At 36.8% G+C, this 23281-nt stretch overlaps 1 protein-coding gene across 1 annotated transcript in view; it reads left to right on the forward strand.

Annotated features, from left to right (window-relative positions):
- The first annotated feature begins 366 nt into the window (after nt 1-366).
- Nucleotides 367-23281, forward strand: part of RAB18 (RAB18, member RAS oncogene family) — a 39050-nt gene continuing 16135 nt past the window's right edge. The window contains exons 1-2 of the mRNA XM_003988192.6: nt 367-585; nt 5382-5437. Of these exons, the coding sequence (XP_003988241.1) occupies nt 518-585; nt 5382-5437 (124 nt within the window). The 5' untranslated portion in view covers nt 367-517. The remainder of the gene's footprint in view (nt 586-5381; nt 5438-23281) is intronic.

Consider the following 23281-nt stretch of genomic DNA (forward strand, 5'->3'; position numbering starts at 1 on the left):
CAAAACTATGCAGGCTATAGGTCAGCCTTGTGGGCTAAAGTTGAACATATTTTTGCTTCTATCCCTCATCAGGTGGAGTTGGGGTTTAAGATAATCTGTCTTCAAACACAAAGCTTTTTTACTGCAATGCAGCTGTTATGAGCAGCTGCTGAAATAAAAGAGCGTTGTGCTCTGCAACTCAGTCCTTTCCCAAGTACACCACTGAAGGAGGGTTAGGTTAGGACCGGGGGTTACTAACAGCCTACAAAGCAGGGCGAAATCACCCACGGCTCTTCCACTCTGCGCTTGCGCAGAGGCGGAATTAAACTCCCCGGAAAGACGCCTCGGACTCTGAGTTTGCGCAGACGCAGAGCTTCCTCAAGGCGGAACTGGGGCGACCCGGGCTCCTGCAACCTAAACACCCGGGGAGAAAGGAAGGTGGCAGACGTGCAGCGGTGCGCATGCGCGGGCCCTTCTCTCGGGTGAAGGGTTGAGCCGGACGGGCGGCCAGCTGGGCTGAGAGCGGAGTAGGGTCAGGATGGACGAGGACGTGCTGACCACCCTGAAGATCCTCATCATCGGCGAGAGTGGCGTGGGCAAGTCCAGGTGAGGCGAGCCTGCGGGCGGTGTCGAGGGCAGCGGGGCTCTTGCTGCCTCCGTGGCCTCTGTCTGCTGGGCCGCGACGGGAACGGTAAAGGCGGGGGGCCAGGCTGGGAGCGGGCTCCGCGGGTTCTTCCCGGCCTCTTGGCCGCGCGGTCCTGCGGCCCCTGTCCTCCCGGTGCCCGCCCGGTTCTCGGCCTGTGCCAGGCCCGACTTGTCTGGATCGCTTCTCCTCGCGTCGCGCGGAATAAACAATTCCGAGGGCCGCCGCTCGGTCGGCAGGTTTGCTGCCGACGAGCCTAGGGCGTGGCGGGCGGGTTTGGCTCGAGTGAGACGGAGCGCGAAGCCGGGTCTCGGCCCCCGGGGTCCAGGCTCACTGTCATTCACCCCGCGAGTTGAGTTGGAACTTCAGCGCTTTGGTTTTTGTCAAGCTTTCTCTGAACACGCAGGGCTCTGCACGGGAAGTTTCGCGACGCCTTAGGTCACATTCCTGGCCTATTTTGGTGCACCCCGCTGCCGCTTCTGTTTCTTTATGAGTCAGCTGTGAAAGAACTCCTTGGTCTTCTGACCCCTTGAGTAATTCACCTTAGCCTAAGATACTAGTTGAAGCGGCGGACCACCCTTGAGAGTAACGTGTTATTGTTACCTCGCGTTCTGCCACATCATCTGGAGGTAAAAGAACAAAGTAGTATTTTGTGTTTTCTTTCTTGACTTTTTTTTGAGGGACGATGGTAACGGACGGTAAGTTCGAGTTAAATGTCAGTCAGGGAAGGCTCAGTGGGTGTTGCAAGCGGGGTGTGATTTCATTCAAGCCTTAGAACAGAGTTCCCCAAGGAATGTTATCCTTGCCATCTGATGATTATCATCATCACTGGCTTATAGTCTAGGCTGTCTTGATTTTTAAACAATATTCACATTTCGGGAGCTGTAAATAATTCCATGGTTTAGCTGTGCCTCCTGCTAACCGTATCGTTCAAATCACTTCATCAAGTTTTCCTTTTGTTTAGATGCTTACGGGTTTGAAATTTTATTCTGTAATATGTTCTGCAGTTGTATATATTTTTAAAGTATGGCAATGTAGTTTCTAATTTTCCTCATTTAATGTTCTCAGTGTATATTGGAGTGGGGGATTGGCACATAACGGGGAATAAATTTATGAATCTATGGGCTAGCAAAATAGTACGGTGTATGTGTTATTTAAAGGTTTCAATATTTTTCATGATCACCATCTGTTATATTTGAGGGTTAAAAAGTTAGTTAATATACTGAACATTGTCAAAAGGAATTCTATAGCCTCGTGACCTTTCTTTTTTTCATAAGATGTGACTCTCATTTAGGTTAAGGCATATGAAATTGCTGATTTTGAACTCAAGAATGGTTAAATGTCATTTTCTGCAGTTCAACCCAATACAAGTTTGGTTGGCCTTTGTTTTAAATGTATTGGAGGGATGACTATTTAGGCCCTGTTAAAATTTTCTGGAAGGTTAATTGGAGTGTTTACATAATCGAGGTTCTTCCTCTAGCATAAAATCTGTGAAATGGATTTACTGGTTTCCTTACTTCTCTCCCCTCAGACAAAAAACGTGTTTGGATCTAATCTCCAAGCTTTTCTAAGAACTTAATGGTGAATTTTCAGCTGCTTACTGCAAAATTTTAACACCTTTAACTTCCTCTTTCAAGAAAGGATTGTGTTTAGGGAGAAAGTTGGCATCTGTCTATATACCTATCTAGATGTAGATATACTAGACAAGCACTATTGGTGTATGTGATATACTATGGAAAACACCCCTGAACACTTTCTGGATGAGAATAAATGACTCTGCTAAAATAGAAGCCTATGCTTTTTAAGGTGAGTTAGTACAAAAACATTTGTCATGGATACAATCTTCAAGGGTTGTTCTGACCAGTAAGTTTCTATGATCTAGAGCTAGTAGAAGTGCAACATCACTTGTATTGTTGCATGACAAAGGACATCTTTTTTAAAAATTTAAATTAATTAATTAATTAATTAAAAAATTTTTTTAAAAATCTTTTTTAAACATTTAAATTAATTAATTAATCAATTTAAATCCAAGTTAGTTAACATATGGTGTAATAATGATTTCAGGAAAAGAATTTAATGATTCGTCACTTACTTGTAACACCCAGTGCTCATCCCAACAAGTGTCCTCCTTAATGCCCCTTGCCCATTTAGCCCATCCCCCCAGCCAACATCCCTCCAAGCAAGCCTCAGCTTGTTCTCTGTATTTAAGACTCTCTTATGGTTTGTCTCCCTCTCTGTTTTTTATTTTTGCTTCCTTTCCCTTATGTTCATCTGTTGTGTCACTACAAAGAATATGTTAACTAATTCAAATTAGTGGGTTATTTTTCCAGTTTATTTCAGACTGTTGGAGTATAATGAGCATGGGTGATAGCAGTCAGATCAGGATTATGAAACTGGTGCTGCCACTTGTGTGACCTTGTGTGTGATACTTGAACACTCTAGGCCTTCATTTCTTCATTTGAAAAATGAGGTTCGAATGGAAATCCCTCAAACCTTAACTGATGTTAAATGTATGAGATTCTTCTGTGGCTCACAGTGGGGAAGTAAAGAAGTAGCGAAGTGTTTCAGAGACTGGAATGGATTATAGAGACTTTGTATTATCTAAATTGCTGTCTCTCCTATCCCTCTTGTATCCCCATCCTTTTTGGCCAATTTCATTTGTAAATTAGGAAAGCAGACTAATTATGATCACACTGTTTATTGGAAACTTGGTCTCCTCTCAGTGATACAGTGGTAGTTACTCCTTCCATCTCTCGCTTTGCGTGGAGGGTATTTTGCTCCTTTAACTTTGAAAATATGAAAGCTTAAATATACATCCTTTAGAGCTTTGGTTCTTAATCATTTTCTGGTTGTGGATTCTTTAAAAAATCTAATGGAGAAATAGACTCTCTGCCTTGAAGAAAGCAGAGCATAGAGTTTAGAATACATTTCCAGCTAACAGTGTACCCCTGGCTAAGTTCTGCTTATGTAAAAATGTGTTGCTTTGTACCATATCAGTTCCCTGTCCTTCCTGACAAAGTACCACTAATGGCAAGTGTTATTGTAAGGATTAGCAATTGTGTAAGAAGAACCGCTGGCTCAAGTGTGTGGCATATTGTTGATGTTCAATAAATCATAGCCAGTACTGTTGTTATTATTGTATTGTTCTGGTCTTATGATTGCTACTACTACTCTACAAGGTTCTTATGTTTTTGTAATAATATTTCTTTGGTGACTGAGTATGGATACATACCTTTTCCATTCTAAAATTATGAGTAACTAAATTTTTAGTGAAATCTTCACTTTTATTAACTTAAAATTTAATGTTGGGGAGAGAAGATTTTTACAAGTGCAGCGTTTTAAGATCCTTGTTAGTGCAGTCACCTAACTCATGTTGGAAGTAAAAACCGTACAGTCAAGAGGGTTCAATGTTAAGTAGAAAAATCTACAATTTGTTTCACTTTTGTGGTGCTGGTTGAATGGTAAACACGAGAAGGCAAAACCAAGAAAAGGAGAGTTAATCCTGTAACACCAGATTTTGAATACCAAAAGGCCATTATGTGTTGCAATATACTCTGGACAAAAAAAAAAAAAAAAAAAAAAAAAATCTCTAGCAGCAATAATTACAACCTGTAGAAATATATATATGTGTATATATATATGTATATATATATATATATATTTTTTTTTAGTTCAAACATCTGATAGCTATTTCCTTGATCTTACTAATGCATACAGGTGAATAGAACAATCTAGTCCTATTGTTGCAGATGATGTGAGGGAGGATTGATTACTTTTATAAATCCAGGGCTTTAAGAAAAGCTTAGATTTTATTTTTGAAGAGCTTTTAATCACTGGCACTTGACCTTACATTAAATAAGTAATTCTGGGAGATATATAATCTTAGAGTACTCCTAATGGTGTCTTTTGCTTTTATTTCATCTCTTCCCTTCTAGTTTCTTTACTGTTTCCTGGATTTAGTCCTTACCTCTCACCATAACCATGGCAGTTGTCTTCTGTTAATTTTCTTGTTTTTTTTTTTCCTGTCATTAACTTTTCTCTACATTTTCAAAATGTAAGAGCATTTCTTGCCATTTTTTTTTTAAGCTTTCAGTAGCTCCCTGTGGCCTACTTGATTTCATACACCCTACTTAGCATTTGCCAGAATATAGTTATTCTGTCTCTGGTATGATCTGTCTACCCTCACTTTTTGCTAGATCTTTTCTTCCCACTTAGGTAGTAGTCCTACTACTTGTTACAAAATGATAGATTTTCTCACCTGTATGATTTTACTTGAATTCAGAGTGGATTACACATCAGACTTAAAACATTAATTTGTTGTATTCCAAGAGACTTATTTTCCCCCCTTTTGTCCATGTCACAGTATAATGTTTTTGCCGATACTGTTTTCTCACAAGGACATACCAGTACAGTTCAAAACCAAAACCAAAACACAGCCCAAATCTTTTCACACTTGGGAATTATGTAGGGGAGCATGGGGACTATATTAAGTAAACTATTTTGCTCTTGGGATTCTTTTATTGCCTTTTCAATAATTTAATTATTGGAATTAAATTATTATAATAATAAATAATTAAATTATTTTCAATAATTTAATATACCTGTATTGAAGCAGTATTTATATACCTGCACTGAGGCAGTATTTGTGGGAGCAGACCAACATCAGCTATTCTTATTTGTGTCTAATTTGTAACAAAATGTAATACATGGTTAAGAAAAAAGAGAAATTTCTAATCTGTCTTTTTAACATCTCTTTTAGCCTGCTCTTGAGGTTCACAGATGATACTTTTGATCCAGAACTTGCAGCAACGATAGGTAAGCCTGTATTTAAAAATTCAGTAGAGGGGCGCCTGGGTGGCTCAGTTGATTAAGCATCCGACTTGGGCTCAGGTCATGATCTCACGGTTTGTGGGTTCGAGCCCTGCGTCAGGCTCTGCTGACAGCTCAGAGCCTGGAGCCTGCTTCTGATTCTGTGTCTCTCTCTCTCTCTGCCCTTCCCCTGCTCACGCTCTCTCTCTCTCTCTGTCTCTCAAAAATAAATAAATGTAAAAAATTAAAAAAAATTAAATTAAAAAAATTCAATAGAAATGCCACATATTTTCTTGCCTTCAGTCTGTTTTATCTGATTCCTTCTATCCTTCATCTCACCACCCCATTGCTTCCATGTCTGTTGCTTTCATGTCTTCTTTATCTTTCAAGGCTCAACTTGGTTTCATTAAATTTCTGGAGCCTTTGTAGATCTCACCAAGCAAAACTAACTTTATTTGTTGGTTCATGGCACTTTGTTTTATCACTGTGGATATTATGATTATCTGTACACACATTTCTTTCTTGTACTATGCATTGTCTTTTATTTAGCAGCATATAATTATCTGAATATTTATTGTATGCCAGGCATTGTCCTGAGAGGTCGGGTTATAATGATGAATAATGCAGACTTGGTGTCTATCATCATGGACCTAACAGTATCACCTACTAGTAGACTGGTTGCCTTTTTAGCGTTTGCTACAGTATCTTGCATATGTTCTGAACTCAACAGGTTTATTGATATTAGTTGTTAAAGATTGTTAGAAGCAGTAATACCTAAGTGACTTTTTAAAATGAAATTTAGATTGCCTGAAAGTGGTTTGCTACACTAGCTTACTAGAATACATGAGAAAATAGAGCTAAATATTTTGGTGTGTCACAGGTTTAGGGAGTAGATGACAGTAGAAAAGTATCAAGAGACAGCGTGCAGTATGTGAAAGAGCTGAGTCAGAGCGGGATAGTAGTCTTGGCTCTGCCTTGAACCAGTTGTCTAGATTTTGAGCAAGTCCTTTAACTTCACTGTTTTCAGAGAGATAATACATTTTTCTTACAGCTCTAAAATTTCATGATCTGATGAGCAGAATGTAGTAAATACGATCCTAGCATTATTATTAGGGAAAATGAGTTTCTCTTAACTGGCTTTATTTGTTTTCATTTATTGTGTGTGTAGATTTATTTTTGTTTCCTTTTTTTTCAAATGTTAAATAATTTCATACTTAGAGAAAGGTTATAAAAATAGTACAAGAATTTTTGCATAGCCCCAAACATTAATATTTATGCTTTAAACATATGCTTTGTCATTCTTCCTTTACATACACATACCAGTATTCTTGTTTTTTTTTTTTTTTTAATTGAGAATAAAAATGGAGATATGATTAACCTCTAAATACTTTGGTGTGTATTTCCTAAATGAAGATGGGTACAATTCTACTCTATATAGACAGATTTCATTAATTGTCTCCCTAATGTCTTATTTAGAAAAAAAAAGAAAAAACTATGTTTTGTTTCTGGTCCAGGATCCAGTCCAGGATCACACACAATTTAGTTGTCATTTCTCTCCAGTCTTTCTTTGTCTTTCATGGCTTTGACATTTTTGGAGTTCTTACAGGTCACTTACATTGTAGAATATCCTTCAATTGCATTTGTCCAAAGTATCCTCATGGTTAGATTCAGGTTATGCTTTTTTGACAGGAATTCTTCAAAGTGTTTCTCAGAGCATGGTGGATATTTGTACCATTCCTGTGATGGGATTTAGGTTACTTAAAGTGACATATGCCAAATTTCTTTACTATGAAGTGTCATTCTGTCATTCTAACTGTGGTGGTTATCAAACGGTGATTTTTCAAGTCCCATCATTCCATCTACATTTCTTATTTACAATTCTGTAAGGAGGAGGTCTCTTTTTTGTTTCTTTCTATCAATATGTACTCACAGTGCCTCTAAATGTTTAGTCAGTTATACCAAGCATTACTTAGCTTCTGTGTGGCATATTAACATTTACTGATTTACTTTTATGTGTGTGAAAAGGAGTCATTTAAAACACTAGTAATTTAGGGGCACCTGGGTGGCTTAGTCGGTTAAGCATCGAACCTTGGCTCAGGTCATGATCTCATGGTTTGTGAGTTCAAGCCCCGCGTTGGGCTCTGGGCTGACAGCTCAGAGCCTGGAGCCTGCTTCAGATTCTGTGTCTCCCTCTCTCTGTGCCCCTCCCTGGCTCACGCTCTGTCTCTCACTCTCAAAAATAAAATAAAAACATTAAACAAAATTTAAAACACTAGTAACTTAAAATCCATTTTAATTTGGCTTTTATATATTACTTGTTCCTTTAAAAAATTGGTAGTAAAACTTCATTTCACTCAGAACAGGCCTAACAATGGATAGTGAGGAGAAGGGTAGTAACTGGCAGAAAAATAAATTTGCCTAGAGTTAAAATTTTACTCAGGGAATGATCCATATATAATATAAAGCCATCTGTCCTCATTTCAAACCCGATTGGAATCTGGGGAGTATGATAAATTATGTGTTGTCCTTACTATTAAAAAGACTTTGCTTTAAAAACAAATACTTGGCACAAAACCAGACACATAGACCAATGGAATAGAATAGAAACCCCAGAACTAGACCCACAAACGTATGGCCAACTCATCTTTGACAAAGCAGGAAAGAACATCCAATGGAAAAAAGACAGCCTCTTTAACAAATGGTGCTGGGAGAACTGGGCAGCAACATGCAGAGGTTGAAACTAGACCACTTTCTCACACCATTCACAAAAATAAACTCAAAATGGATAAAGGACCTAAATGTGAGACAGGAAACCATCAAAACCTTAGAGGAGAAAGCAGGAAAAGACCTCTCTGACCTCAGCCGTAGCAATCTCTTACTCGACACATCCCCAAAGGCAAGGGAATTAAAAGCAAAAGTGAATTACTGGGACCTTATGAAGATAAAAAGCTTCTGCACAGCAAAGGAAACAACCAACAAAACGAAAAGGCAACCAACGGAATGGGAAAAGATATTCGCAAATGACATATCGGACAAAGGGCTAGTATCCAAAATCTATAAAGAGCTCACCAAACTCCACACCCGAAAAACAAATAACCCAGTGAAGAAATGGGCAGAAAACATGAATAGACACTTCTCTAAAGAAGACATCCGGATGGCCAACAGGCACATGAAAAGATGTTCAGCGTCGCTCCTTATCAGGGAAATACAAATCAAAACCACACTCAGGCATCACCTCACGCCAGTCAGAGTGGCCAAAATGAACAAATCAGGAGACTATAGATGCTGGAGAGGATGTGGAGAAACGGGAACCCTCTTGCACTGTTGGTGGGAATGCAAATTGGTGCAGCCGCTCTGGAAAGCAGTGTGGAGGTTCCTCAGAAAATTAAAAATAGACCTACCCTATGACCCAGCAATAGCACTGCTAGGAATTTATCCAAGGGATACAGGAGTACTGATGCATAGGACCACTTGTACCCCAATGTTCATAGCAGCACTCTCAACAATAGCCAAATTATGGAAAGAGCCTAAATGTCCATCAACTGATGAATGGATAAAGAAATTGTGGTTTATATACACAATGGAGTACTACGTGGCAATGAGAAAAAATGAAATATGGCCTTTTGTAGCAACGTGGATGGAACTGGAGAGTGTGATGCTAAGTGAAATAAGCCATACAGAGAAAGACAGATACCATATGGTTTCACTCTTATGTGGACCCTGAGAAATTAACAGGAACCCATGGGGGAGGGGAAGGAAAAAAAAAAACAGGTTAGAGTGGGAGAGAGCCAAAGCATAAGAGACTGTTAAAAACTGAGAACAAACTGAGGGTTGATGGGGGGTGGGAGGGAGGAGAGGGTGGGTGATGGGTATCGAGGAGGGCACCTTTTGGGATGAGCACTGGGTGTTGTATGGAAACCAAATTGTCAATAAATTTCATATTAAAAAAAAATAAAAAAAAATAAAAACAAATACTGAGGTTGTGGCATACTGATGAGTATATACATAATTTGTTCCCCAGATGGGCCCTGGGTCTTGAAAAGTATCTTTTACATTTAGGCATCAGATTATTTTCTGCCTTAGGTTATAACTAACATACACATGAGTTTTTAAAATAAAAGCAATTAGCCCATTTGCTATAATGACCTTGTAAAAGGTCCACATTGTGGAAAATTAGTATTTTATCAATAAAATAGTAAGGAAAGCATACTTTTATCTTTCAGTAATATGGTGAGACACTCAAGTTTTTGTCTTGTATAACATATCCTTTTAACATATTTGTTAGATTTTTGAGTCTAAGGATGGTACAATAAAGTTGGCGTTTTCTTTTTTTCCTTTCTGGCAGTTGGCCAGAGTAACAACAAAGAGAGGGAAAAAGTAACACACATACGCTGTATTCCACTGAACTAGAAGAGAGCTAAAAACCCTAGGCCACAAAATAGGCGGAATGTCTGCCAAAAGCAGCGAGAACAAGCAGGCTGCATGTGGGAAGTGGAGCGAGGATACCACAGCTATAGAGCTTGGAACCAGCAAGAGATGCTTCATGAAACCGAGAGGCCCACCCTGAGATGCAAAACCAAAATCCCTTGTTTGCAAAAGCAACATGGGCTTTTAAAGCTGATGGCAGGAGTTTCCCTGTACCTGGTTTGATTCTAAGAAGTTGGGGAGATGAAGCCAAACAGGCTTTTTTTTTTTTTTTGTGGCATTTTTCTGTCTCTGTAGCAGTGGGGAAGAGATGTCTTTGCATCCTGAGAACCTGAGGGCTGCCTGTCTCCAGTGGCTGTTGAGAATTTAAAAAAAAAAAAAAAAAGATTCTCATGTAAAACCCTGAATCAAGACAAAGTTTTTCTGGTCAAGAACTGGAGTCACTATGGCCTTCTTCATGAACCTCTTACAAATAGCTTATCCAAAAAACCCCCAACCTCCTTTAAAGATGAATTAACAAAAGGATTTCGGCTGAAGGCCACTCCTACCTTTCCAGAATCAAAAAGGAAGAAAGTAGCAGAAAAACCAAGGACAGATAAAGCATACTCAACAGAAAAAATACTTCTGTAAGGGAGTTGAAAATCATGTCCAACCATTTTGTTAATATAGAACACTTTTTGGGGGCGCCTGGGTGGCTCAGTCGGTTGGGCGTCCGACTTCAGCTGAGGTCACGATCTCGCGGTCCATGAGTTTGAGCCCCGCGTCGGGCTCTGGGCTGATGGCTCAGAGCCTGGAGCCTGCTTCAGATGCTATGACTCCCTCTCTCTCTGCCCCTCCCCTGTTCATGCTCTGTGTCTCTCTGTCTCAAAAATAAATAAAACGTTAAAAAAAATAAAAAATAAATAAAACACTTTTTGGAAGTATTTACCACTGAGAGCACAAAGCAGTGATAGAAGAGGTCAGGGAAGAGATAGTGTAGCCGCATGAGAAAATGCAATGTAAGCTGATTGAGCAGAAAGAAAAATAAGGTAAGAAAATAAAACCATCGCTGAAATGAAGGTGAAATTAGAAGGATCACAAGGGACAGTAGAGGCTGTGGAAAACAAAATAAAGGACAGGGAAGCTAGAAATGGAAAAAGTGGGTGGAATTTATCAAAGTGAATAAAAATGTTAAAACACATTAGAGAAAATGATGTGGAAATCAGAAAAGGAGATTCAGCATATGTGTATTTGAATCTTAGAAGAAGAAATAGAATGAGGCAACAGATACAAAGGTATAACCCAAGGTAATTATTTCTGACATAAAAATAAATACACAAAATTGTAAGAATATATTGAACAGGTTTTTTGTTTGCTACGTAGGGGTGTTTGAAAGAAAAAGGCATAAAGTTTCTTTTTCTGCTGTGGCAAGGCCATATGATGGTACTTAATCGGCTGCATAAATAGAACTAATTGAAATGGTAAGCATCGGTTAGATCTTGTAGAAATTAGTTACACTAATTTCATATAATTTGATTACATGGGCAAAATTGGCTTCATGTTAAAGTTTTTATTTTTATTTTTAATATTTTTTAAGTTTTTGTTTTTTAATTTACTCTGTTTTAGGTAACTTACCTTTGAGTAGAAAAAGTGCTTTAAGTAAAACTTTTTTTCAAATAAAAAAATTAGAAAATTTAAAACGAGTTCTCTACTTGAGATAGCTCACAAACTGTTCCTTAATCTGGTTGTAAGACATAATTGCTAAAATATATGAAAATGGTTTGAGGTTTGATACATTTCAATGTAGACAAATTTTGGTTGTGATTGGTTGGCTTAGGTCAGTGATTCTTATTACTCCCTTGTTAAGCTTTTAAAAATATTAATGAATGTGCCCTCATATTACCTGTGTTTGGCTTCTAAGGACAAGCGGCCAAATCTGTTCCATCCACAAGTTACCTTATGGTTTGGGCTGACTTAACAAAATGACAATTTATTTAAAATAGTGACTTTATATATCTTGTTTAATGCCATAACACAAACCTGTTAAATTATTTGGAAATATTAGGTAGTTAGAAGAAAAATGTAACTATTCTGTTTCATGTAATTTCATTCAGTTAAACATTTTAATTGGAGTAAAGCAATAAAAAGGGCTCTAGCATTTCTGTATTTAGAATAATGACAAATGGTCTTCATCATATGTAAATAATTTTTTTTTCCTCTTTTACTAAGGGTTTTATTGGGAGAGAGTATGACTTTTTTCATATGCCTTGTCAGCACCGATTAATGGTTGATAGACTTTTTAATACGGAAGGGTCCTTACTTTCCTAGATAGGTCTTTGCTCATATTTTTGACATATTTCTGGATTATGTTGACTAATAGTTTAGGAGTTTTACATCTGTTTTTGTACACAAGATAGTCTTCTTTTTTTAAAAACAGGATTTTATATTAAAGTTGTATTGGTTTATAAAATGAAAGAGTTTTGGTTTATAAAATGAAAGAGTTTTCTATCTTTTAAAATTGTCTTTATTAGCTTCAATATTGGAACTATCTGTTCTGTAGAGGTTACATTTTACCTGTGAGTCATTCTGATCCTTCTCCCTTCTTTACCATTCTAACCTCTTCCAGTTTTCTATTTCTTAGGACAGCCTTGGGAGTGGAACTGGGAAAGCCTCCCAACTTATCTCTTAAGTTAATTGTTTATGCTTTTCCTTCATTTCTAAATTTGGATGTTTTTGTAGTCTGTCTTTTCTTAGGAACATATTTATTTAATTGTTTGAGAAATTGCTTCATTTTTTTCCTTCTTCCTACTTTTCTTTTGGTTTATTTTGTTAGTTTCTTATGATGAGTATTAAGTTGCCTTCTTTTCAGTCCTTATTTAATAAAGATATTCTTGAAGAACAAGTTTGCTGTGCCCCATAGGTTTTAGTAGGGTGTCTAGTACTTTTTCATTGCACGCTAGATAGTTTGAATTTTCAGTTTAGCTTTCTTTGAACATTTGAATTTTTTTATTTTCATTTTTATTTTTTAAGTAGGCTTCACGCCCAGTACAGAGCCTACTGCATTGTTTGAACTCACGACCCCAAGATCCGGACCTGAGCTAAGATCAAGAGTCGGATGCTTAACTGATTGAGCCACCCAGGTGCCCCAAACATTTGAAATCTTTGATTTAGGGATGTGTTTCCTAATTTCCAGGCTATTTTGTTGTCACTTTATTTCTTATTTGTTGGGTAATGATATTCATTTGGAGTAAGACCATCCAACCCTCTACCAGCTTCCTGTCCATCAGCAGTCAAGTTGGGGTCTTGGAATTCAGCCTACTTCTCTCAGAAGACCTTCCTCCACCCCCCTGCCCCCCCCCCCCCCCCGCTTTCCTCTCAAACATTTTTAAACTTGCTATTGCTTTTTGCCCTAAAACCATTATTGTTTGTCCCTCTCTGAGTAGTCATCACAAAAACCCCTGGCCTCCCACATTATTCTTCATCTCCCAGACTTTAATCTTCATGAGGTTTGTACATCTTCATTTCTCACCCCTAGCTTCCACTCTTTCTTAACTCTTAAAACATATTTACTCTATCCTCTGGGTAACAGAGCACTTCCCTCGTTTCATTGTTGATACTTTTAAAGTTGTTTGTAAACTCAGATTTGGAGATCTAGGTCCTTATAATCTTGTTCCCCATTGGATCCTTAAAGCTCTTATAGTATCCCTCTTGATGTCCCCTTCCCCTGATGTTCTCCACCCTCCCTCCCACCAAAAAAACTAAAACCCAGGTAAAGCAGCAAGTTTTATATTCCTTGATGAGAAGGGGGAAATTGACTTAAAGAGGTTAACCTCCTGCCTATCTAGACGTCACCTTCTAGACCTCAGTAAGAGAGCTGAGACTGAACCCAGCCTCCTAACTTCTAACTTCGTAATCTTTTAATCACAGCATAGTAATACAGAAATAAAAAGGATCAAACACAGGTTTGAGCAGAATGCCAAAAATGTTAAACATGAGAAGGAAGCAACAGAATTAAAATATATCAGTTAATTAAATGTGAATAGATCCAGGCCTCCTAATAATTTATATTGTCAAATGGAATTGAGGAGTACTTAAATAATGAGAGGTTGAAAATAAAGGGATGGGCCAGGCAAATGTAAACAATACAAAAGCAGAGGCAGTACTATAAGGTGATTTAAAGTAGAATTTAAGGTTAATGCACTGGACATAATGAAATAGGACAGTTACAATAATAAAAGGCCCAATTAATTAACAGTGTAGTTATAACAGTCTTAAACAAGTAGGCACCAAACATAGATGATATATATATATAAAACCAAAACCAATTCAAAACACAAGGGAATAATATGATGAGAATACAGTTATATTAGGAGATTTGTTATATCTTTTTCATAAATAAATCCAAAAGACACAAATGCGGCCATAGGGGAATAGCATAACGCAATCAACAAATCTTTTTTTTTTTTAAAGATTTTATTTTAAGTAATTCCTACACCCAACATGAAGCTTGCACTTGCAACCCCAAGATCAAGAGTTGTATGCTCTACTGAAAGTCAGCCAAGCACCCCTTAATTGACAAATCTTTTAAGTGAAGAAGTCATTACTTTAAAAGCTCATGGAAAAATTTTACAAAATCAGTCTTAGACTTAGCACCAAAGTAAATCTTAAATAGGAAAGAAGCAGAAATAATACATGTTCTCTGATAATTTATTCTTTCAGAAAATATTTTTGATATGTTCTGTTACTAGCATATGTTTTTTTTTTTTTTAATTTTTTTTTTTTTCAACGTTTATTTATTTTTGGGACAGAGAGAGACAGAGCATGAACGGGGGAGGGGCAGAGAGAGAGGGAGACACAGAATCGGAAACAGGCTCCAGGCTCCGAGCCATCAGCCCAGAGCCTGACACGGGGCTCGAACTCACAGACTGCGAGATCGTGACCTGGCTGAAGTCGGACGCTTAACTGACTGCGCCACCCAGGCGCCCCTAGCATATGTTTTTTAAAAGTTATCTCACAGTAATATTGACTTTTTTGGGGATACAGGTTTTTTGAATTTTAACGTGTATTATACAAATTTGTATAGTCATTTAACTATTACCACAGTCAAGATATTAAGCAGTTTCATCATATCCCCCAAAAAACTACTTATTGCCTTTTCAGTCTTATTTTTTCCTTGCCTCTAGCCCCTGAAGACTGCCCCTGCTCAGTCTTCATCACTATAATTTTATCTTTTTGAGAATGTCATGTAAATGGAATATATTATGCAAACTTTTTAGACTTTTTTTCACTTAACATAGTATCTTTGAACTATATCCAAGCTGTTGCACATCAGTCATTTGTTTCTTTTTTTTAACGTTTGTTTATTTTTGAGAGAGAGAAAGACAGCATGAGTGGGGGAGGGGCAGGGAGAGAGGGAGACACAGAATCCGAAGCAGGCTCCAGGCTCTGAGCTGTCAGCACAGAGCCCAACACGGGGCTCAAACTCACGAACCATGAGATCATGACCTGAGTTGAAGTTGGATGCTTAACCGACTGAGCCACCCAGGCACCCCGTCATTTGTTTCTTTTTATTGCTGGGTTGTATTCCATTGCATGGATGTTGCAGAGTTGATTTATCCATCCACTTATTATAGGACATTGGATTGTTTCCAGTTTTTGATGGTTATGAATAGACCTGTTATAAACATTCAGGTACAGGATTTTATATAAATATTAATTTTTATAACCTTAGAGTAAATAGACCAGTAATAGGATTGCTGGATCATATGGTAAATGCATGTTTAACTTTCATCCATTTTTTAATAGAGTGATTGCATCATTTTACATTCCCACTAGTAGTGTATGCAAGTTCCTGTTCTCTGCATCCTCCCCTATTACACTTAGCACAATCAGATTTAAAAATTTTAACCATTCCAATATGTATGTCTTGGTAATCTCATTGTAGTTTAATTTGCATTGCCTACTGATAAATGATGTTGAGTGTCTTTAAAGTTCATATTTGCTAGCTAGCTATCTGTATTTTGAGTGTGTGTGAAGTGTGTAAATCTGTTGTTCATTTAAAAATTTTTTTTCCTTATTGTTGAGTTTTGAGAGTTCTTTATTCTGCATGTAAGTCCCTTATTACATGATATGTGCTTTGCAGGTATTTTCTTAGTCTGTGGCTCCTCTTGTCATTCTCTTAACAAATTTCTAAAAGCAGAAAATTGTAATTTGATGAAATTCAATTTGTCAGTTTTTTCTTATCAATAGTGGTTTCAGGGGCGCCTGGGTGGCTCAGTCAGTTAAGTGTCCCACTCTTGATTTTGGCTAAGGTCATGGTCTCATGGTCATGATATTGAGCCCTGTGTCTGGCTCTGCACTGGGCATAGAGCCTCCCTCCATCCCTCTCTGTCTCCCTCTCTCTCCCTCTGCCCCAGGTGTGTGCACTTGTGAGCTGCCCGCCCCCTCAAAAAAAATGATGGTTTCAGTGTTGTAACCTTTTGCTTAACAGAGGGTTGGAATGATTTTCTCCCTATGTTTTCCTCTAGATGTTTTACAGTTTTATGTGTTACTTTAGGTCTGTGCTTCATTTTGATTTAATTTTTGGGTACAGTATAAAACATATATGAATCAAAGTTCTTTTTCCTCCTCCCCTCACCTGCCCTATTGTGTATATGTTCTAAAATCATTTGTTGAAAAGACTGTCCCTTCTGTACTGCATAGCTTTTGGACCTTTGTAAAAATATCAGTTGTTTATATATGTGTGAGTCTGTTTCTGGACTCTGTCTCATTAATTTATTTGTCTTTATGTCAGTGCCTTACTATCTTCATTTCTGTAGCTTTATAATAGATCTAGAAGTCATATATTGTTGGTCTACCAATTTTGTACTTTTTTCAAAATTATTTTGGTTATTCTGGTTTCTTTGCATTTCCCAATTAATTTTTATAATTAGATAGTTGATTTACAAACAAAAGCTTGCCAGGATTTTTGTAGGGATTGCAGTTGAATCTATATAGAACAATTTGGGGAGAATTAACCTTTTAACAATATTGAGTCTTATGATCAGAGAACAAATTAAATATCTCTGTTCATTTAGGTCTTTTAAAATTTCAGAGTGGTTATATGTTTTTTACATCTTTTGTCAGATTTAGCCCTAAATATTTAATAGATTTTTATTAAAAGATGGTATTAAAATTAAAAAAATCCTTTGCTAATTGCTAATATATAGAAATACAATACATTTTTTATTTTTTTTAATTTAATTTTTTTTTTTTAATTTTTTTTTTCAACGTTTATTTATTTTTGGGACAGAGAGAGACAGAGCATGAACGGGGGAGGGGCAGAGAGAGAGGGAGACACAGAATCGGAAACAGGTTCCAGGCTCTGAGCCATCAGCCCAGAGCCCGAGGCGGGGCTCGAACTCACGGACCGCGAGATCGAGATCGTGACCTGGCTGAAGTCGGACGCCTAACCGACTGCGCCACCCAGGCGCCCCATGAAATACAATACATTTTTTAAATGTTTAGTTTGTACCTTCCAACCTTGCTAAACTTGCTTAATAGTTCTAGGAACATTTTTTTTTAATCCCGTATATTCCATTGAATTTCTACATCTTTTTCTTTCCCATCTGGATGACTTTTTTATTTCTTATTGCCCTGGCAAAAAAAAAAAAAAAAAAAAAAAAAAAAAAAAAAAAAAAAAAGTTGAGAGAAGTGATGAGGGTTGATATCCTTCTTTTATTCCTGGTATAAAGGGGAAAACATTAAGTCTTTTACTATTTAAGTGAGATGTTAGGTGTATTTTTTCATAGATGCCCTTTATCAGGTTGAGAGATTTCCTTTCTGTTTCTAGTTTACTGAGAGGTTTTATCAGGAATGCATGTTGGATTTTGTTAAGTACATTTTCTGCATTTGTTGAGATGATCATATGAAGTTTCTTTTTTTAGTTTAATGTAGTAAAGTCCACATTGCTTTTTTCAGTGTTAAATCAACCTTTTGTTCCTAAGATAACCCCACTTGGTTATGTGATGTGTTGTTCTTTTATACATATTTGATTTAGTTATGATAAAATTTTATTTAGGATTTTCATCTGTAGTCATAAGGGATATTAATCTATAGTTTTTAATTACATATATGTACATACAAATATTTTTATTTGAGAGAGAGAGAGAACCCATGAGTGGAGGAGAGGGGCAGAGGGAGAGAGAGAATCTTAAGCAGGCTCCATGCTCTGCACAGAACCCAACATGGGACTCTATCCCACTACCCTGGGATCATGAGCTGAGTCAAAATCAAGAGTTGGATACTCAACCTCCTGAGCCACCTAGGTGCCCCTATAGTTTTTTAACTTTAATGTCTTTGGTTTTGGAATCAGGGTAAGGCACAACTCATAGAGTGACTAAGAAAGTATTCACTCTTCCTCAGTTTCCTGGAGGAGTTTGTTTAGAATGGATTATTATTTAAATGTTCAGTTAGAATTCACTCTGGCCCTGATATTTTTTTGTGGAAAGGTTTGTAACTATAGATTCAATTTCTTAAATAGATTCAGGGCTCTTTAGTTATCTATTTTATTTTTCATTGTGGTAAACTATACATAACACAAAATTGACTGTTTTAACCATTTTTAAGTTTACAATTCAGTAGGATTAAGTACATTTGTATTGTTTGCAACCATCACGACTACCCATTTTCAGAACTTTTTCATTACCTCAAACACTAGGAACTCTTTGCCAGTTAAACTATAGCTCTCACTCCACTTCCCCTTCAGTCTGCAGCAACCTTTATTCTGCCTTCTATCCTTATGAACTTGTCTATTCTAGGTCCCTCATATAGGTAGAATCATACACTATCTGTCCTTTTGTGAGTAGCCTATTTCACTTAGCATAATGTATGTAAAGTTCATCCATTTTGAAGCATATATCAGAATTTCATTCCATCTTATAGCTTAATGTATCAGAATTTCATTCTATTTTATGACTGAATAATGTTCCATGGTATGTATAAACCACATTTTGTTTATCTGTTCATCTGTTCATGGACACTCGAATTGCCACAGCCTTCTGTTGTGAATAATACTGCTGTAAATATTGTTGTGCAAGTATCTGAGCTCCTGCTGTCAGTTCTTTATACCCAAAGAGTGGAATTGCTGCATGATGTGGTAATTCTATTGTTAGCTTTTTGAGGAAACATCAAACTGTTTTTCACAGTGACTGTACCATTTTACATTTGACTACTTACTCGTTTCTTTAATTTCTTCCAGTAGTGTTTTGTAGTTTTCAGTGTGAGTCTTAAAACTCTTGGGTTAAATTTATTCCTAAGTATTTTCTTTTTGGTGCTGTTGTAAATGGAATAGTTTTTAAAAATTTTCTTTTTAGATTCTTCATTGCTAGTGTATAGAAATGCCACTAATTTTTGCATGTTGATCTAGTATCCTGCAACTTTGCTGAATTCATTTATTCTAACAGATTTTTTTTTGTTCGGTGTGTGTGTGTGTGTGTGTGTGTGTGTGTGTGTGTGTGTGTGTGTATGTATGTATAGGATTAGGATTTTCTACATACAAGAACATATCATTTGTGAACAGAAATAATTTTACTTCTTCTGATATGGGTGCCTTTTATATTCTTTCCTTGCCTATTTGCTCTGACTAGGATTTCCAAAACTGTGTATAATAGAAGTGGTGGGGGTAGATGTCCTTGTGTTGTTCTGATCTGAGGGGAAAAGCTGTCAGTCCTTCACCAGTGAGTATAATGTTAGCTGTGAGGTTTTTTGTTTTTTTGTTTTTTAAGTTTATTTATTTGGAGAAAGAGAGAGTGCACAAGTAGGGCGGGAGGGAGGAGAGGGCGGAAAGAAAGAGAGAGAGAGAATATGAATATATCCCAAGCAGACTAGAGAGAGAGAATATGAATATATCTCAAGCATACTCTGCACAATCAGCACAGAGCCTGATGAGGGGCTCAAACACAAACCTCAAGATCATGACCTGAGCTGAAGTTAGACACTTAATTGATTGAGCCACCCAGGCACCCCAGCTATGAGTTTATATAGCCTCTAGCATGTTAGGGAAATTTTTTTCTGTTTCTAGTTTGTTGAGTGTTTTTATCATAAAAGGATGTATGTTGAGTTTTGTAAAAATCCGTTTTCGTCATGAATTGGGATAATCATGTGTTTCCCCCCCCTTCATTCTATAATGGGATATACTAATTTGATTTGCTTGTATTCTACCAATCTTGTATTATAGAAATAAACTCACTTTATCATGGTGTGTAATGCTTTGAATAGGCTGCTGAATTAAGTTTGCTAGTATTGTGTTGAGGATTTTTGCATCAATATTCCTCTGGGATACTGGTCTGTAGTTTTCTTCACTTGTGGCATCTTTCTCTGACTTTGGTATCAGAATAATGCTAGCCTTATAGAATGAGTTTGGAAGGGTTCTTTTCAGTTTTTGGAAAAGTGAGGAGGATTGGTGTTAACTCTTTAAATATTTGGTGGAATTTATCAGTGAAGCCATCTGGTCCTGGCCTTTTTTTGTTGTTGTCGTTGGGAGGTTTTTGATTACTGATTCTATCTCTATTAGTTATGGGTCTCTTCAGATTTTCTTTAAAGTCAGTTTTGTCAATTGTGTGTTTTCAGGAATTTGTTCATTTCACCTAGGTTGTATATAATTGTCCATAGTATTCTCTTAATAGCCTTTTTTTTTCCTGTAAAATTTGTAATGTCCCCATTTCTTATCTGAGTTTTGTAATTGGAATCTTTTGTTTTTTCTTTGTCTAATTAAAAGCTTGTCCATTTTGTTGATCTTTTAAAAAAACCAACCCTTGGTCATTGATTTTGTCTATTGTGTATCAATTCCCCATATCCTTTATCTTGGTTCTGATCTTCATTAGTTCCTTCTTTCTGTAGTTTGCTCTTCTTTTCTAGTTCTTCAAGGTATAAAATTAGGTTATTGATTTGAGATAATTATTTTCTTATAATGTATGTATTATAGCTATAAATTTCCCTCTTAGCACTGCTTTTGCTACATGTCATAAGTTTTGGTATATTGTGTTTTCATTTGTATGAAAGTATGCTCTAATTTCCCTTTTGATTTCTTCTTTGACCTTTTGGTTGTTGTTTAAAGGGTGTAATTTAATTTGCACATGTGTGTGAACTTTCTAGTTTTCTTTCTGTTACTAATTTCTAGTTTTATTCCATTGTGATGAGAATACTTCATATGATTTTAGTCTTTACAATGTATTAATAATACTTGTAGACAACATACAGTCTGTCCTGGACAGTGTTTCATGTGCACTTGAGAAAGCTATTTATTCTTTTATTTTTTATTTTTTTATGTTTATTTATTTTGAGACAGAGAGAGAGATGAGAATGGGGGAGGGACAGAGAGAGGAGACAGAGAATCCTGAGCAGGTTCTGCAGAGGGCCCGATGTGGGGTTTGATCTGACAAACCGTGAGATCTGACCTGAGTTGAAATCAAGAATCAGACTCGTAACCGACTGAACCAGGTGCCCCCAAAACTGTTTCTTCTCATGTTGTTGAGTAGAATGTTCTATTGGTTCTTACTGGTTTGTATTGTCATTCAAATGCTCTATTTCTGATTGGTCACCTATCTGATTGTTGTATCCATTATTGAAAGTGGTGTATTAAAATCTCCAAGTAGGGGTGCCTGAGTGGCTCAGTCAGTTAAGCATCCGATGTTGGCTCAGGTCATGATCTTGGCAGTTTGTGGGTTCGAGTCCTGTGTCGGCCTTTGTGCTGACAGCTCGGAGCCTGGAGCCTGCTTCAGCTTCTTTGTCTCCCTCTCTCTCTGACCTTCCCCCACTCATGCTCTGTCTCTCTTTCCAAAATAAGTCACATTAAAATAGTAAGAAAAAAAAACAAAAACAAAAAAACAACCCTCCAACTAATGCTGTATTTCTTCCTTCAATTATGTGAATGTTTGCTTTATATATATTGGGATCTTTTCTTTGGTGCATATGTTTATAATTGTTACATCTTCTTGATGAGTTGACCTTTTTATCAATATATTTTGTTCTTTGTCTTTTGTAATAGTTTTTGACTTAAATTCTATTTTGTCTAATATTATTAAAGCTACTCCTATTCTTTCTTGGTTACTGTTTGCATGGAGTATCATTTTCTGTCCTTTTACTTTCACCTTAAATGTGTCTCTAGCTTGAAAGTGAGTTTCTTGTAGACAGCATATAGTTGGATCTTTTAAATATATTTATTTGTGTACTTAGCTAATATTTATATATATAAATTTTGATAATCTCTTCCTTTAACATAATTACCGATAAGGAAGGATTTACTACTGACATTTTGCTATTTGTTCTCTGTGTGTCTTTATATAGAGTTTTTGTCCTTTATTTCCTCCAGCACTGTCTTCTTTTGGGTTTAGTTAATTTTTTTGTAGTGATATTTTTAGGTATTTTGTTATGATCTATTTCTTTTTGAGTCAGTTCTGGTAGTTTTAATCTTTCAAGGAAATTGACATCTCATCTGAATTGTCAGGTTTATTGGCATGAACTTGTTTATAACATTCCCTCAGTATCCTATTAACCTCTGTACAATCTATAGTCATGTGATGTCATTCTTTTTAATGGTAATTTTTGTCTTTGTTTCTCCTGATTACTTTGGCCTAGAATTTATATTTATTGATTTTTCCTTATAAAACCAACTTTTGGTTTCATTGATTTAAAAATAAATTTTTTTTTAATCTTTATTTTTGAGAGAGAGATAGACAGAGAGAGAGAGAGAGAGAGAGAGAGAGAGAGAGAGAGATTGTGAGCAGGGGAGGGGCAGAGAGAGAGGGAGACACAGAATCTGAAGCAGGCTCCAGGCTCCCAGGTGTCAGCACAGAGCCCCACAAGGAGCTTGAACTGACAAACTATGAGTTCATGACTTGAGCCAAAGTTGGATGCTTAACCTACTGAGCCACCCAGGTGCCCCTTGTTTCATTGATTTTTTAAGAAAAAATTGTTTTGCAGGTTTGATTTTATCAGTTTCTGATTTGAACTTTACTATTTCCACTCTTCTGTTTATTTTCTATTTTATTTGCTTTTTAAATTGCCTTAATTTGGAAGCTGAGGTCACTCATGTAAAATAATTTTTTTTCTCATATAGTGATTTAGTGCTAATAAGTTTTCCTGTAAGTGTTGCTTTAATGACATCCCACAAAATTTTGATGCATGTTTTTCTTTTCACTCAAAATGTTCATTTGAAATGCTTCCTATTTCCCTTTGAGCAGTTTGTTATGATGTCCCTTAGTATAGTTTTCTTCATGTTTCTGTGCTTGGGGTTCATTGAGCTTTTTTGATCTGTGGGTTTATACTTTTTATTAATTGTGAAATATATAGGACCATTATTTTTTCAGATCTGTCTTTTGACTTTCTACTTTCTTGTCCACTATAGTTGCCTGCTTATTGAAATTATCTCACGGATCACTGATGCCTTCTCATTTTCTTTGAATTGTC

The sequence above is a fragment of the Felis catus genome, chromosome B4 (genome assembly GCF_018350175.1).
Source record: "Felis catus isolate Fca126 chromosome B4, F.catus_Fca126_mat1.0, whole genome shotgun sequence".
Taxonomy (NCBI): domain Eukaryota; kingdom Metazoa; phylum Chordata; class Mammalia; order Carnivora; family Felidae; genus Felis; species Felis catus.